The sequence below is a fragment of the Asterias rubens genome, chromosome 1, assembly GCF_902459465.1.
Source record: "Asterias rubens chromosome 1, eAstRub1.3, whole genome shotgun sequence".
In the NCBI taxonomy this organism is placed as follows: domain Eukaryota; kingdom Metazoa; phylum Echinodermata; class Asteroidea; order Forcipulatida; family Asteriidae; genus Asterias; species Asterias rubens.
The window spans coordinates 17,516,687-17,534,549 of NC_047062.1; the positions used below are offsets into that span (position 1 = coordinate 17,516,687).

The 17,863-nt window shown below is 38.3% G+C and overlaps 2 protein-coding genes across 3 annotated transcripts in view; one reads left to right on the forward strand and one right to left on the reverse strand.

The window, feature by feature from the left end:
* The window catches only part of LOC117298970 (serine/threonine-protein phosphatase 2A 56 kDa regulatory subunit epsilon isoform-like), a 57,888-nt gene extending 52,015 nt beyond the window's left edge, over nt 1-5,873 (forward strand). Inside the window, exon 13 of one of the 2 annotated variants that reach the window (XM_033782405.1) lies at nt 176-5,873. In XM_033782405.1, coding sequence (XP_033638296.1) covers nt 176-272 — 97 coding nt within the window. In that variant the 3' untranslated portion in view covers nt 273-5,873. The remainder of the gene's footprint in view (nt 1-175) is intronic. The other variant, XM_033782471.1, reaches the window with a different exon arrangement.
* A 1,522-nt stretch (nt 5,874-7,395) lies between these two features.
* Nucleotides 7,396-16,567, reverse strand: LOC117289932 (kanadaptin-like). The gene is made up of 12 exons (XM_033771136.1): nt 15,550-16,567; nt 14,972-15,140; nt 14,080-14,205; nt 13,769-13,838; nt 13,185-13,327; nt 12,475-12,635; nt 12,131-12,200; nt 11,427-11,613; nt 10,854-10,947; nt 10,295-10,492; nt 8,857-9,325; nt 7,396-8,255 (listed from the first exon to the last, which is right to left on the reverse strand). The coding sequence occupies exons 1-12, from the start codon at nt 16,561-16,563 to the stop codon at nt 8,206-8,208; spliced, it is 2,751 nt and encodes a 916-aa protein (XP_033627027.1). The 5' UTR covers nt 16,564-16,567; the 3' UTR covers nt 7,396-8,205.
* Between the last annotated feature and the right edge of the window lie 1,296 nt (nt 16,568-17,863).

Genomic DNA, 17,863 nt, shown 5'->3' on the forward strand with positions numbered 1-17,863 from the left:
TTTATAGAATCAAATTATAAATCTGAATTTTTGATTTTTTTTTTAAATATATTTAAAAACCAAATTCGTGACTTGTGTTAGATTTTGTTTCGGTTTTGTTTTGACGCCACTGGTGTTTTGTAATTTACGATTTCCTCTGTTGTAAAGAATCAATTTTTTTTTTTTTTTTTTACAGAGAGAAGAAAAAGGAGAAGGAACGAGATGAACTATGGAAGCGCCTGAGTAAACTAGAGATGAACAATGCTGCTAACAAGAACAGTAAGGCCAAGTAACGGCGGTCCCCAATTCCAGCGGTCAGCCTCTCCCCTGCTTGGTTCGGCTCGGCTCAGCTAGGGCTTCGGCTTGCCTCTGAGGCAAAGAAAGTTTAAAAAATCATGTCATAGTTAGCAGTTGACTGCCAAAGTGTTTTGTGTGTGATGCTTGCATCTAAACCAGGAATAGAAAATAAATTTGACACAAACATATCCACAGCTTTTCGCATTTTGTGGAACGAGGTTTCTGAGGAGAAGCAATTCCCTCGAAGTGTAAAAGAGGAAAAGACAACAAAACAAATCTCTTCTGTCTTACTGTGGAGTTGAGGGGCCGGGCTGTTAGTGAGGTTCGTGTCGCAACCTTACGGTGACAGAAGTTAGTTCCTCAGCTTTTCTTCCTCCATGGTTCTTGTATTCATTAGATACTACAAATGTATTGTTGATTTTTATTATAAACATCATAAAAAAACAAAAACAGAAGACCATAGTTCCCCCCCCCCTCTTCTTTTTCTCTCTTACTGATTTTCATCCGTTTTTATAGTTATGTCTGTTGAGATACTAGATGTGTTTGAAATAATGTGGCCAGAATAAGTGGATATGCAGGGGGGGTGGGGGTCTGGCTTTGATTTGTAAGCCAGGGGGAACTTATACTGCATATGATTTTTAAATTGTGAATGAGGCAATAGAAATGTTAATGTTTGTATATGTATGCATGAGTGTGAAAGGTCAACCTGAGTTTGTGAGTATGCGTTTGGGTGTCAGGTGAGTGTGAGAGAGTGTGGTCAGTGAATGGGTAATTTTCAAAATGGGATAATTATGGCCGAGTTGCACAAACTCTCATGCAACCGATTTGATAGACATTGTGAGTGTTGCACAGAGTGGGTTTTTCCAGATGGTATGAGCCTATTGTATGCGGGCCCAATTTCATCTAGGTGCTTAAGCACAAAAAGTAGCTTAGCACAATAAAAATTACGCTTACCAGCTAAACAACCAAGTTACATGTACAATTAGTGACTGGCCTCCTGCTCATTTTTGCTAAGCAGAAAATCGTTCAGCAATATTTTTCGGCTTTAGAAGCAGCTCCATAAAAATTGGGCCCAGCACAATGTCATACTGAGGGAGGTTTTTAAAGCAACTGATTCCTAAATTGTAACAAGTCGGTGATTAAGTGACTTTGATCGCCAGCGCTGTGGCTGGCGACATTGCTCTTCATCCAAAGGGGGTAAACAAGAAATGGCGTGTGTCGTATCCAACGGTTTTAAACGAATGTTTATATTAATGTATAGATTGTATTGAATAACCCACTCTCATGAATGTTTCAATGTTATACAGAAAATAAATTCTTCCAGTTTGCAGCAGAAGTTTTAAAACAAAATTGAAGAAGTTTGAGTCCCTGTGGGATATTGCATTCTGCTATAGGGATGGCTAGCCTGGTTCGTAAATATTTTTTAGTTTTTAAGTGGACATTTAATTAACTTTTTTAACCAAATCTGTGTTGGTTATAAAACCTCTCTGCATGATGGTGAAATTAATAGACTGGTGCTTTATATGACAGCAAGATTGAGTGTCGGCCTTATCAATACTTAATGAGCTTTATAAGTCTGGCACCTGGTACCACCATTTAAGACACTATCATTGGTCTCCGGACATGGTCACTACCAGAACTGACCATTGTTCACCAATTGACACTGACGGTTAATACCAGTCCAAACCAGTCAATACTGGCAAGTTGAGGCTGATTTCTATTGTCAAATCAAGCCTTAAAACCAGTTGAAACCAGATAAAATAGAGCGACTTGAACCAGTTCAAGCCAGCTTGAACCGGTTCCAGCCAGTTTAAACCTGTTGACAATAGCATGTATTTAACAAAGCATCTACAAATACAGCCAAAGCCATGGCCAGATCAACTGCAGCATTTTCGTGATCAAACTTCACATTTCTCAAAATTCCATGAACTTTTATGATGACCTGCTGATTTGGTAATTTTGTCATTTATTTTTTAACAGAGATTAAGGAATAATCAAAGCTTCATACAAGTTCAGCTCAGTCATAGTGACAATGCCTATCAGTAATGTTGTCCTGTAGCAATTTAAACAGTTAGCACATTTTGTTTGTTTTCCTGTGAGCGATTCTCCATGCACATTTTTGACTACACTGGTACGTAAACATTGACTGTAGAATGTCAGCATCTAACCGAATGTATTCATTTTTAAATGAATACCCAAGATAAGAAAACGAGCAGCCGCGTTAAGTTAAGCAACAATATTTGAGGGGAATACTACAACATTTTAGACAGTACAGCCAAGGTTTCTGAATGTTTTTAATTGATGTAAATTATGAAAAAGTGTTTGGGAGCAATATAATGAAACTGTTGTGTACATGTTTATATAATGTTAAAAAAATAATAACAACAAAGACAAATTCAGATTATAGGTACACAGTTTTGTTTTGTAATGTGGAAACGTTAATCAAATAAGTTTGATTACTGCAAAGTGTACGTGTAGTTGGGGTTATTTGTTGTTTTGAAAAGAGTTGTACACAATTGACCTTTTTTTGTTGTTATTTAAGTTTGGTGTCCCGTCCCACGTCCCCATGCAATCAGTGTGTTTGATCTACTTTGGAGAGGATATGCCTGGCTGTGAGAATGAATATGAAAGGATTGAGAAAGAAATGAATGAGGTTGGTACTTCGTATGCACAGTGTAAAGTTCCGTTGTAAAGGCTGGTCGAGATGTTGGTAGGAGTAAACAAAATGTTATAGCATCCAGCTGGTTCCAAACCTGCTTAGCAGAATTATCTGCCAGCTAGGTGTTTGAGAATGTTGTGAATGGTCACATGTTGACCTCTTGTGCATTGGCTGCCTTCACTGTGGTTGAACAATGGAATCTTGCACGCGTTGTGCATAACTTTTGGCCAATGTTTGGTCTTCATTGACCTCAGTGATGGTACTGTTTTGGGTCTTGTGACGTCATACGCAAGGGGTCTATTGATGGTCACATCTTGCTTCAGTTGATCCGTTGTATGTCAAATTTGGGATGAAAGCATTCAGGGTAATATACTTCACCCATATCTGCCAAACTACAAACACACAAACACTGTAAACGCCTGCCTATAACAGAAACCTATAGATGTGCAATAGGTTAGTGTCTTTCGCTTGCATTAACTAATGATGGGAAAACATGACAAAATATATAACATTCTAAAGAGAAAGAGTTTGTACTTTCCAATGGTATACAGTTTGTTGGGGGATATGTTTATTTGTAAGGCAGTAAAGAATTAATGTTTATTGCTTTGCAGCAATGAGCACTAGGTGGGCTTGGGCAGGGACTGTGTGTTTGTACTGTGACCAGTCGGGCAGATATGGGTTCAAGCAGTACGCCTTACTCATCCTGAAGCTGTAGTTTAGATTCCCAGCCAGACCCTTAAGATCTTGTTTTTGAATACTTGATACAGAACAGTTCAGCTGTGCACAAGAATGGATGAACTAATTGTGTTACAAGTATGTAAGCTGGAACGTTCACCCAAGTATCCTTTCCTAAACAGTTTTGTTTCTAGGTACTGAAAGTCTCAGTTTGTTGAACTACAAAGCAGGGAACCAGTCAAAGTGTTATACCTCACATGATGTTTTGACTGGTTACAGAGAAATCCTTGATTATAAAATTTAGGAAAATGGGTATGGGTCCGAGTTTGTATCGTTGTAAATGTCATACCCAGTGAACAATATTCTGCACTGCAGCCCCCCCCCCTTTCCCCCACCCTCAAGAGTAGAAGAGTGTAAGCAAAAATAAACTAGTTTGGAACAGTAAAAACCTTAGGAGCAGACAGAATTGTCGATGATGAATTGGCACTACCACTTATAAGCAATTGAATTTGATAAAAGAAAATTTTAGCAGTGCTTGTTGATTTGTGGTCATGTTGTTGGAATTTCATTTTGATTGCATCCAGTAAATAGCTCCAGGTTTTAGATCATTTTACCAGGAATGGATTAAGGTTAACTTTGACATTATGATGGGAACGAGACAATAATCCAACTGTATGTGTGTTATTTGCTCTTTTCTTTTTTTTCTTTCATTAATGTCACTGGGTTGAATACTCATCAAGGAAACGAGGCAGTTCTAGGCTACGGAACTTAATCCTACTATAAGGATGGTAGACCTCGTTCAAACTATGACTTTTCACAAATAGAGTTGACTTCATTATGGCCTTCTGAAGACTATTCGAAGCTTGCAGCATTATTTGAATGATACTTTGCATCCTAAGTGCTGGATGTCTCTGGAAAACCATTCTCTCCGTTTTTGGACCATAAAGATTTCAGTCTTGTGGTCACTTTTTCACAAAGCCTTGACAAAGCTCAGCTCTTTGCAATTCTTTTGGTGTTCTTTATTTGATTTTGTTTTATTGGTTTGTATTTTTTATTTTTTTTTTTTTTTTGGCTTGTAGTGGTCTTCTGTATAATAAATGCCAACAACATGCTCAATATTTATACCAGATTCACAATTGCAGGTAGAGCAATGTAATCCTTGTAAATACTACAAATGCCGAGTATATAAACAGTATGGGGCCCCAGTCGGCTAATAGTTTTATTGAGATGAACTGTAGATCTACATAGGCTTAATACATGTTTTATACCAACAAATATTTACAAGAGGAGTTGAAGTTTATATACCATGGCACATCTGTGATCATATTTTGATTTTTTTTTTTTTTTTGCTTTTTAAAAAATCGGTATATTTTGTTGTTGAAATAATTGGCCATTGTAGCACGGTTTTCTTTAACAAGATCTGTAAATGTGTAAATGTTTGTGCATTAAGTAAGAAGAAGAAGAAGAAAAAAAAATTGGATAAAAAATTTATTGAGAAAAAAAAAAGCTGAAATGGTTGCACATATTTCTTAGTTGGAACGAAAGACGATAAAATAAAATAAAATAAAAAAAAACCTAAAAAATGCATTCATCCATTTTGAAATCATTGCATTGTTATCATTGTGTCATTGTCAACTGGTTAAACAGGCTGGCTCCTTAAAAAGAAATAACACTTGTAAAATTGATAATGATAATGTTGATATAAAAAGAAATGATAAATTATGTAAGTTAAGTGTGTTAGATTTTTGAGTTGTCCGTAGCAGACCTGTCTAATTGCTTCATCCATTCACCCTATAAAAAAAAAAAAAAGTCATGGCTTAGTCATATCACATCTTAACTCCACACAGACTGCGGGCTTTAAAAAACAGTGGATTTTTATACACTACCAAACCTTCGTATCAAGGAATCTTAATGTGAATATATTTTAGTACATATTCAAGTATAAGTCTCTTTTTTGTTCAAGGGAAACAAACAATGAGGGTGGAATTGTTCCGTGTGGATTTAAGATGACAATATTGTAGCATCCTTTCTATAAGAGCTTGCTGTGTACGTGGGTTAACCTTTTGACATTAGTCACACGGTCCTCCGCTGCATGCTTGTCTTTTTTTTTATTTTCATTACTTTTTTGGTCATTTTTATTTTTTAAAGGTCAATATTCTGTTCTGTACAATACCTCTTGTTATTATGGAATTAAATACAAAAACAAATAAAATAAAATAATTAAATTGGAGATGTTAACTCTCCATCCCCACGAGTTGAAGAATTCTATTTGAAAATTTTGTGTTTGTGTTGTGTACTTTTTGGCTGTGTTCTATTTGAGGTGTAAATAATCTCTATTTCTAGAATGGACGGGTGAAACTCGGGGGCCTCATATATCTAGTCTTGGTTGAGTTTGAAAACCATAGGCCCTACGTACATGCACTGAACACTACACACATCGCAACTATTCCACCGATGTTGAATAACGTCTTGCACCAAGACTTGTGTCATGCAATTGGAATATACTTTCTTATGTCCCTTGTATGCCTGCAGTTGTTTTCATTCTTTTCTCTGCTTTGGGAATTAAACCCAAATTCAATTTTAACAAAAGTTTAAACGAAATGTGGTGAACGAGTGCCGTTGAAACTGGGCCTCAACATCGCTGCAAGAATCCCTTGATGCCATAATGCATGCCTGATCAAGGCAGACGAATAATTTACATGCGAAGGGGCATGCATTACCTGTAAACAAAACTGGAAATGTCCAACTCCTGTGCGGCTTGAATTTACATTTCACAAAAACGTTTTCTATTTTCTGGACCACTGGGCTTGCAATTTCTTTGTTCAAAGCAACAACAACTTTGTTTTTGTCAAAGTTGTAAGCTGAACCTTGCCATGAAACCTGGTTAATTGCAGAGTCGGGCGGGACCTCAACAAAACATTTCTTGGCTCAATGAAACAAGGACAGACACTGCGGCCTCTAGAGTCTGCTATGTGCGCATTGGTAGGGTAAACTAGCTTGAAAATAATGAAAGTTTATCTTCGGATGGGATGAAAGCCGTTGGTGAAATGCACGTTAAAGAAGCCAGTGCACTTATCAAAAAGAGCATGGGTTCCCTGTTCAAGGTTTGATTGGCAGCATATTGCGCCACAACACCTTGTAAAGCCATTACATGGTGCTTCATGTACATGTACAGTATGTAAAAGAAGTAGGTCTCATAATTCAAAAGTAGTCCCACATACTTTGCAGAAAATTACTGAATGTTTAAAGACACTGGACACTATTGGTAATTGTCAAAGACCAGTCCTCTCACTTGGTGGATCTCAACATATGCATGAAATAACAAACCTGTGAAAATTTGAGCTTAATTGGTCGTCAAAGTTGCGAGATAATAATGAAAGACAAAAACACCCTTGTCACAAAGTGCTTTCAGATACTTGATTTCGAGACCTCAAATTCTAAATCTGAGGTCTCAAAATCAAATTCGTGGAAAATTACTTCTTTCTCGGAAAACTACGTTTTTCAGAGGGAGCCGTTTCTCACAATGTTTTATACTATCAACCTCTCTCCATTACTCATTCCCATGTAAGGTTTCATGCTAAAAATTATCTTGAGTAATTACCAATAGTGTCCACTGCCTTTAAGTGCCTTGGGCGTCACTGAGTGACGGATATGTGTGCTACATAAGAAGCCACTGTTCTTATTATTATTACATCACACTGTCATCTGGTTATTTCTACTCAATATGTAAATCATTTAGGTGAAATATAAATGTCAAAAATAAATGTACAAGGGATATTTGGGTGTGTTTCTATTTTCATGATAGTTTATTGTGCTTGACAAAAACGAATCACACATGAATTAAACACAAATACGGAGTAGCAGGTAAATCTTAGAAGGGTTTGAGTTCAGGCCTTAAGGTCATGAAACCAAGTGATCCATCACTCAAGACGTCCTCAGAATCAATGTACTCTTACATAAGACAATCCTCATCTGATTCAAGTAAAAAACTAAACACAGCAGAATTTGCTTGATCCCTCAGTTAGTTATTCATCTAGTGCTGCTCATTTATTACAAGATAAATGTAGTCAGGGTTCTAGTTCAACAACCTTTCCCTTGATCCAGTTTCACAACAAATACTGTGAGATTCGGTCATTTACTGGTAATTCAGTCCTTAGTCTGGTGAAACACTGGTAGTTCAGTCCTTGGCTTCTGCAGTAGCTGTGGTGTGAACTCTGATAAGTCGTATTCTTCCAGGGTGTTGTTGCTGCAGCCAACAGTCATAGCCATAGCCAGAGCACTTTATTCAGAAACAGCATTAATCTGGTGCCCTACTGGTAGTTCAGTCCTAAGTCTGGTGCCCTACTGGTAGTTCAGTCCTAAGTCTGGTGCCCTACTGGTAGTTCAGTCCTAAGTCTGGTGCCCTACTGGTAGTTCAGTCCTAAGTCTGGTGCCCTACTGGTAGTTCAGTCCTAAGTCTGGTGCCCCACTGGTAGTTCAGTCCTAAGTCTGGTGCCCTACTGGTAGTTCAGTCCTAAGTTTGGTGCCCTACTGGTAGTTCAATCCTTAAAGGCACTATGTGTGCCTGGTGTCGGACCACTTTTCACAGTTCATTCTCAGTAACCAAACTTTGCATTCAGATGTGTCTTTCCATCACCAGTTTGACCTATAACAAGATTTTACACACAAAAAAAACAAAAATGGTCAAATTATTGGGAAAAAATTCATAGATCTTTGAGATTGGGTGATGCAATAGATTAGAGGGCGGTATATCTGAAGGCAATTCCAAACCTAGCCCAAACATCTGACATCACACTTTAAGGCTTGTGAATAACATATACTGTCATTGAGAACCTGCTGGTTACCTGCCAGATGTACCTTTGACCTTGCAAGCCATAAAAACGTGTTTTGGTCAATGGCCAGTGATCAACCAATGGCAAGTTTGAATAAAACAGTAATTGGTTACAACCGCCAAAATGCCCTAGAGTTTGTAGTTATGGGTCTTATGTTTATGTCTATCCAATGAAACCATTGGGTTTGTCAGACCAGAGTTTGTCTTTATCCTGCCTTCTAGAGTCTATTCTCACACAAAATTAAAGTAAAGTCACTTGATGACACACACTTATAGTTACTTTTCGGTGCATCAACACAATATCCCTCAGTTTTTTAAAAATACAATTCCACAGTGTTTTGTATCAATGGACAGCTCTTTGCATTTTGTGCGAGTAAACTGAAGAGGGTTCACATCCCACCCATACAATGCTTACCAACAGGAGGCAACCATTCAGCCACATCTTCTTTGTCTTCCTTCTCCTCCATCTCCCTCTCTGTCCCAAGTGTTCTAACTTTATTTAAAGAACCCATCCCTTCTTCATCTTCGCTGATTTTCGGAAGAGGCATCTTCCTCGGTTGCTCCTTGGCTCTCCCTGTCTTTATTGTCTCTGAAGAACTCCTTCCATCGTCTTCGTCACTTGTACCCCGAGGGATTCTACCAGAGGGTTGCATCTTCCTCGACCCCTCATCCGTTTCCGCAGTACTCCTCACATCTTTCTCTCTGTATTCTTCGTCTGTCCTCTTTGACTGCTCCGGTTCTTCAGTCACGGATGATGCGGTCGGTTCTCCTGCATTTATGCTTTCCTCCTGGTCCTGGCCATTCAGCTTACGGATCTTGATTGGTATGAAGGGACCCAGTTTTCGAGCTGGGGGTGGATTTATCCTGTGTTGTGCTTGATCAGACTGCAATGTGACATACAGGAAGGTTAAGAATAAACTATAAAATAATAGTAAACTTGCAGGTACAACCATGTAATAATTCTTGTTTAAGTGAGTGTTGGTTCTGGAAAGAGCTGGTTTTGTCTCGACGTTTCAAACAGTATACCATCTACAGGAAGGTGTTTAGGGGCATTGCAATAGTAGTAGCAATTGCTCACCAAGGACTAAATCAGTGTTGCAAGTTTCAAGATGGTCTTTGGCTTTCATAACCCTTGATGCCCAGGGCAAACATTTCATAGAGCTGGTTGAATTGAAGTAGACAATTTTCTTAAACAATATTCAGGCATGATACTTGGCCATTGAAAAACGGTAGGAACTTTTTATAAAGTAGAAAAGGCTGACCTATATGTACCGATACACAAGGTGCAGACCTTCATATAATTTTCAGGCTATTCAATCATAATTTTCCTGATTAACAAAAATCAGAAATCAGATCGAGTATACAGTGCTAACACACATCGGTGTATGCGTAAAAAACCAAAATTAATATTCTTTATCCCCGATGCAAATTTAACATCTATTATGTCAACATAGGATTTGAACTGCCTCTAGCTGCCGGGCAACCTCGGTAGTCTAGTTGGTAAGACACTGCTCTAGAATTGCAAGGGTCGTGGGTTTGAATCCCACCCGAGTAACATGCCTGTGATATTTGTTCACAAGACTCGGGAAAGTACTGAGTATACAGAGCTAACACACATCGGTGTATGGGTAAAAAAACAAAATAAAAAAAAATCAAGCAGGAATAATATTCTACAGATGAACCACCCTCTTCCCTCAATCAAAGCAATTCGGTAAAGATCCTGTGTGATGCCACAGAGAGGAAGTTTTTAGTTTTATATAGTATTTTACTAAAAGTGAGGCCTGAGAATATTTAAACCAAATGACATCAGGGAGTTCCACAGTCCCAGGGATCTGGTAGTCTTGTAAACTCACCTTGCCTTCAGGAGCAGACACTTCTCTGCTTGTCTCATTCATGTTCTGTGCGGTTGATTCACTGGCTGAGTGTTTGGCGGCTGGAGGAGAGACTAGGCCATCATCATCTTGTTCATCTTCTTCTTCTTCAATGTTACTCTGACTCAGGGATGGGGGAAAAGAATGGGAAGGTTGGGGTGCAGCTTTGGCTGATGGCATCTGTAAAACAGTAGAACTATTAAATTTGTGTACAATAGTGTTGATAAATTGCTCTTTTGTATTAAGGTGAATCTTTATACTCAAAGCAACTAATTGTCTGTAAATCTATCGCAGAGCCATTTTTTAGGTCTTCAGAAACAGTTTTCCCGAACATTACGTCAATTCAGAGGGGAAAAATTTCACAGAAACAGGGTTTCTAATATGAACTTCATAATAAGTAAGCTCTCAAACAATGATGTTTGTTATCCTTACCAATCCAATATAATACCTTGAAAACTGTGTCCACCCTTAATGTACTGACCCGTCTGACTACATTATTGGAGCACTAGGGATCAAACCCTAGCCAACTATTTCTACTTACTGAAGTCTTGTTCTTTAATCCAGCGCGGCCTTTCATGGATCCAAACATAGGCAGCTTCTTACTGAGGGCTGCATAACTCATCTGGCTGGATGGCCTGTAGATAACAACAAAAATATTTCAAACTTATAAATCCTTGTTGTAAAGTTTCAAATATTCATGTATAAAGTTCATGTTTGGGTAAATAAAAAGCAAATAAGAGAGGCAACACTTCGTCGGCTAAGTGCTATAAGGTCAAAAAAGGGCAATTTCATTCTCGTAATAATCAAAAGGTCATTAATTTAAATATGAGTCAAAGTTTGTAAAACAAATCAAAATCCAAAAGTAAATTTTGTGTCTTTCTGCAAACAATTACTTTGGAGACCACTCTTGATCAATAAACTCCATTTACCAGGAGGTCCAAAATATGCAAAAGCAATTTTGTGAAATCAATACTAACTGCTTAACGGCCTTAAGGTCCTCATGAGTTGTTGTTTTTTTAAGTTTCATAAAAGTTCAAAATTTGCTATATAAATCAGAGGTCGCCATACTTCTGTTGTGTTCTTTGTTAGAAACCTCAGAAATTTGTTAAATCACTTTTTCAGTGCCGGCATGGAGGTAGGTTTTGCAATGTTGACCAATCGGACCAGTCTGGATTGTTCCTTCCTCAGTTCAATAAGCTGCAACTTCAGTTTAGCTCTCCACGTCTTGTCCATTGTCTTCCCGCTCTTGATACCCGCCATGAAGGCATCAAGGGAGTCATCTTCAACGACAGATGGGCTTTCTGAAAAGAGAAAAGTAACAGACACTAATTTTACTGAATAGTATTATTTGATGACGAGAGCCCAATTTCATAAAGTCTGTAAGCATAAAAATTGCTTCAGAAAAACATGGTTACCAGCCACAATTCCATTAAGTTTACATATTTGTAACTGGTGCCCCACTAATTTTTTTGCTAACGAAAATTAAGTCCAGCCGTCGATTTCATCAAATTATTTCGAACTTAAGATTGATCTTAGGACTTAGGACGAGTAAAGTTCCGTATTCAAATACGTAGGACGCATTGAACCCATCCTAAGTTAGGACGGGTTACTCGTCCTAACTCGAGATAGGATTGATCCTAGCGTTTCGTGAAATCGGCTGCAGAACACTTTAAAGGTCTTAATTTTTTCGTTTTTATTCAAAAGACCTGACACATCTATGTTTTTAGGATTTTGAATTGCTGTTTACAAGGAGTTTATACATCTTTTAGAAGCATTGTAGATTTTTGAAGATGGAATATTTCTGAGTTGGACACTTACTCTTGTCTGTTACGGCAATTTCATTTTCCGTCTTCTTGATCTCAGCTTCGACATCGCTCAGCTGAGATTTCTGAGGAAGAGAGAAAAGGAAGAGGAACAGTTTGGTTACAACTACAGATAAAAAAAACAACTTAAAACAACTGCAGTTTGTCCTAAAAAAAGGAGGAAAATGCCAAGGAAAGCAAGACTTTGTGTTTTTAAATTTAAACCAGGCAGATTTTTCAAATATCTGAATTCAGATACTCTAGAAGTTTGACATTTCTAAGCTCTGAAAACGAGAAAGTCAGCTGGAAAAAAAACCCTGGTTTCTAAAACATTCTAAATGGCTTATCAGTATATCTTACCAGTGAGTCATAAGTCTGCGCTTCTTCTTTAATCATGCCAGCCTTCTTCATACGGACCAGTCGTTTCTTCTCGATGACCCCAGTCCGATCTAAGAAAGTATCGTCATCGCTGTCGTAATAATCATCTCCCTTCCAGTCCTTGGCTTTTCTCTTCTTACTCTCTGTTAATATCCAGGGAGATTTGACGACAATGTTAGAATGTTATTATTAATGTTTTATGTTAGATAGTTTTGTTGGTTTGTTGCTTGATATTTGAAAAAACTAAAATGTTGCATCCCCTTAAGGTGATCCCATGTGAAACCCTGGACACATAGTTAGTACAGGGTCAATGACTTTTGATTGGCACCTTGAACAACAAGATTGACAAAATAGGGAGACGACATATACTCAGTTGGTTGAGCACATTAATCGCAGTTTAAATCCCACTCCAGTAAATTTTCTTGTTCAACCCAAAATCATTAAAAATTTACTCAGTCAGTTTCCCTTGTGGTTTACTTTTTTGTTTTTCTTTATATATCTAATGAAAAATGAAAGCTACTTTTTTTTGTTCACCAGGCAGACACAGAAAAAGGACTAAAGAAAAGTCTGCAATTATCTTATTCTGGGTAGGAATGTAAGAACACTTGACGGACCTCAAAGTTAAAACCAAAGTTTCCTGTAAAGATAGCGTCTATCTGAAACAATCCATGACCAATAACAATTCTTGTTACCATGTGTTGCTTGTCTGAGTACACCATGCGCATCAAGGATGCGGCAAGCCTCCAATGCACAGGCGAGTACTGATTCCTTCTTCTTGCCGGATACGGCTGCCTCAGCGAAGATGGGTCTCCCACTTGAATCATCAATGGGTAACCTGAGACATTGGAAACCAACAAATTGTCACGAGTTTGAAGTTGAATGATAAGAAAACATTAGGGCGTCAATATGTCTGCTGGATTGTAGTCATGATTCTAGACAGGAAAAATATTTTGTGCACAATTAAGTATTTTTACAACATGTTTTGCTAACAGGAAATTAAAAGAACTGATTTTAGAGGGAAAATTCCAAAAACTAAATATGACATTAAACAGCCTGAATAATTAAAAAACAGTAAAATAAAGTTATTTTTATTCAGGAATTTTTAACAGTATTTTGTTGAAAACAGTAAAGTAACATGTGTTGACAATACGGTAAGATCTTTTATTTCAAACTAAGTGGCCACACAATATGTCATTTATTTTTTCAGATTACTAACTAATTTTCTGAAGGGTTTTGAATTGGTCAAACTTATTTGACAATGCCTTAAGTAACTTACTCAACTTTGCAGACAAACTGCTTATTGAAGCCACTCTCCTTTTCTTCAACATTATACTCAAGATCATAACCTGAGGTCAAAACAAAGTTGCAACTTTCATTTTATGTTGTAAAAACAGTCTGACAGTCACATTATTCATTATTCAATTCCTTTGTGTACATTTTAACTCCCAAAATGGAGGACAGGATGGGTGAATGTAGGTGCATTGTGCAAGGGGTCTATACAGAAAAGAAATGTTATGAGAATTTACACGCAACAGGAATTTCAATCATATCAAAATTCTCAGAACTCTTTCCTTAAACCGTTTTTACCTTCTCTCTCAAAGTAACCCCTGAGTGCTTTCTTGGGATCCTTGATGTAGCTGGCTTCTTTCTCTTCTTGTGTCATGATGGCAAATGGGTTGTCTCCCATTGCATCTGCATCCTCGGCATCTTCCTCTAGAATAAATAAGATGATCAACGTCAGATATTAAAACATTGATTAACCTTCCTGATCTTGGTAACAGTGCAATTGTGTTTGGCAGCACAACGTTGCACAGAACAAATGATGTACATCAGTATACTCAGACCGCGTTGATGGATTCACTATAATATCATACTGCAGGCTGGCTAAGTTAATCTATCAATCAAAACCATAGTGGGTGATATTGAATGGTCATACAGTAGGAGGGTCGACTGTGTATTGCGCAGATGCATTCACCACATAATGATACCATATTGCATGCTGGCATACCATTTAAAACCCTGTTGACATTTGGAGGGTTGACTTTGTACTGTGTGGGTGCATCCACCACATTACAGGGCTCAACTGTGACATTTCAATGTAGGGCCAGTTAGCTCAAGACAGGTTAAGTTTTGTAGTCTCAGGATTTTTTGGCCTCAGAAGAATAAGCCTTTTTGAGGTATGGCGGATGTGGTAGGAGTGTACTGTTTGGTTTGGGTGTATACGTAGCATTGTGTCAGCCATATCTCAAAAAGGCTTATGATGTTCAAATGTTGAGTTTGAGTCAGAAAAATATCTTTAAATCCTGCAGAAAAATCTGCTTTTAGAGTTTTGTTCAAATGAAACAGTGTTCTCATTTTGATTCTAGTCTCTTTTAATTTTGATTCTTGTCTTGTAAATAAAATACCCGGTCCAGTAAAGATTCTGAGCTACAAGTCGTGCGGTCTTGTGGATTTCCCCCAAAAAGCTGTGTGTACCAACCCATTCCCCAGCTGATGCCTGCATCCTTCTCCTCTTCCACAATCTCCATCTCCTCTTCCTCCCGTTTCTTTCTCTTTCGTTCTTCAAGCTCTGCCAGTTGATGTTGTCTTAACTCTCTCAGTTCCTTCACACTCAGTTCAGACTCTGCTTCTTGGTCTTCTGGAGGGCCCTGATGGGGATATGGATTGAAATCATCTTCAAGTTTACAAAGTCAACAATTATAGATTGTTGTGACATGCACATAACAGGTGTTTTTGTTAGAACTACCACAACTCAAACAGAGGTATCCATGTGTTGCATCTCCACCATGCAATGATTAAAATTCTTCATTTATGTTTATTTTGCCAGTATTTTCAACAACTTAATAACAACAAGAATAATTATAAATTTTTCAAAAAATACTTAAATGCTCTGTCTGATGTTTTGACCCTAGCAAAGTCAGTCAGTGCTAGGGTTGAAACGTCAGGCCATTAACTATTTTATTTATTTATACCGATGTCCCTTTGGTTGATAAGCAGTTTGCCACAGCTTGCCATTTTCTTAATTTTAATCTTTGTAAGATAAGTATTTTGAACTACCTGCAGGATGTACATGCGTGAGCTCCCGCCCAGCTTGAACATGTGGCCGACGCGTATCCGATAATAAACCCTTCCCTGCATCTTCTGCTTGTTGACCCATGACCCATGAGTGCTACCAAGGTCATACAGATAGAACCCAGGATCACGATCGCTGTCTCCTGTTCCGCGATACTGCAACACCAGATGAAAACGAGACAAGGACGGGTGCTCCAACGGAATATCACACGTCTCCAACCGTCCAAAGACATGGAATGGCTTGGCAGTTAGCTCAATCTTGGATAGGATGCTGCCACCTTTGAGCACCTCCAGGTGGTAGTCCTCCCTCGGCGTGCCACTCCAGTCAGGTTCTTTGTAAGGGAGGGGCGGTACTTTTGCAAGTTTTTCCGCAGGGGACTTTTCCTGTCGTTTCTTTTCGTGCACAATCGGTGAAGGAGTGGGCTCTGCTGAGCCATCACTTGTATTTGACGCTGGAGCATCTCTCTTTGGAAGTTGTGGCCTTGTTGAAAATTTGGGTTTGGGGAACGCAAACTGTTTGCCGCTTGGTTGTAATTCGGCCGAGTCCCCTTTGGAGTCAGGAGTCCTGAATTCCAGTTCTTCCTTTTTATTACTTGATTTTGCTTGACTTTTATCCTTATTTTTAACACTACCACTGCCTAGCAAGGTGGACTTTGATAAGAGTTGGGGGAGTTTGAACGTAATGGGTTTTTCAAAAGCAATCCCTTCCCCACCTTCATTGATGCGATCAGAAACCGATGATGAAGAAACTGAAAATTCTTGAATCTGAGTTTTACTTTTTTGATGAGATTCTCCTCCAACTTCAACAGTATTTGTCTGACTCTCACCCAATGAGGTTTCTGTTTCCATGGTTGTGTCAGGATCACTAGTTTCCTTTCTAATGTTACTCATTACTGAGGTGCCATCATCGGGATGTATTTGGTCAATCGCACTCGCAGATGAGTTACTTTCTTCTGATGCTGCCGACGTTTTGTTGTCGTCCTCCATGGTGGCTGCCATTTTGTTTTTGTTTTTCACAGACATGACAGAGGGCGCTATACAGATTGTAAGGTTTGCAGACTGAGATTAGAATCGGGTACAAATTATAATAAGAAAACTTTATGCTTAGCAAGTTTCTTTGTTAGGCAAGAAATGACTGGGGGACCAGTCGCAGCAATGATAGCTGTTTGTATTTTGTCTGTCAACCCTATTTTTGCTAAGCAAAAATTGTTCTACGCTAAACAGTTTCGTCCTAAGATGTCATGGGCACGCTAAGATCATGGAGGAAGAAATTTCTTCCTACATGCTAAGATAAACTTCATGGGCACATGGGGCCCATTTCATTAAAAAAATATACCTTTCTCTTGCTAAGCAAAAAAATGAGTGAAGCACCAGCCACAACATTAACATTGCGAACTTAATGTTTTTGGCTTGTAACATGCTTATAAGTGCTTACTGAGCAATGTTTGTGTGCTTTTTATGAAATTGGGCCCCGTTCATTAATTATGCTAAGCAATAAACATTACCTAAGAAGTTGTGCTCAAGGTGGCATTGAGGCGGTGCAAATGCCAACCGAGTACTGAGTAAATATTTGGTGTGTACTGGGTAAAACCAAATTATTATTTATCCCGATGCAAATTTCCATCTATTAAAACCTTTGAGTGCTATAACCCCCACCCCTTTTTTTGCCGGGGTCACGGGGAAATATTTCCCTATCAGGCTATTGAGTAAATAAGATACTGTTTTATTTCGCAAAAAGTGAAAACGCTGTGGCTCATTCAACTTCGTAAAAGCCAGCAGCAAGAGCTGGGCCAAAGTTTATTTTACCTTATAAGCACCGGAAAATAGCTTGCTTATTATTTTGTTTACACATAATACTGGTGTGGCAAAAATTCCATGCAATACATCACTTTGACTTTTATTTGGCTGTTGTTTATTTACAAAGCATAAGAATTGCGTAGAGTCTTGGCCGCCACAAGGAGATGCCTCCATCTTGGTCAAGTTCCTCGTATCGAATAACAATAAAGAATCATTTTGCAATGAGGAACCAGACTATTTTGTTATACCAGCCTCGGTTTGGTAATAGTAGAAATTCAAGATGGCTGCACCGTGATGTATATAGGGCCCAGTCATCAACATGTATTATAATGCAAGCCCTACAACAATGCCTGTGACGAAACAAATCTGATTGATATGTTCATGTTCATGAATGTGCACGAAAACAAACTTAAATGCACCAGTAGCCTACTAGCTATAATAAAGAGGAACCATTGTTTTGGCGAAAATTAATTAATTGGTTAAATTGTTGAAATTGACCAAG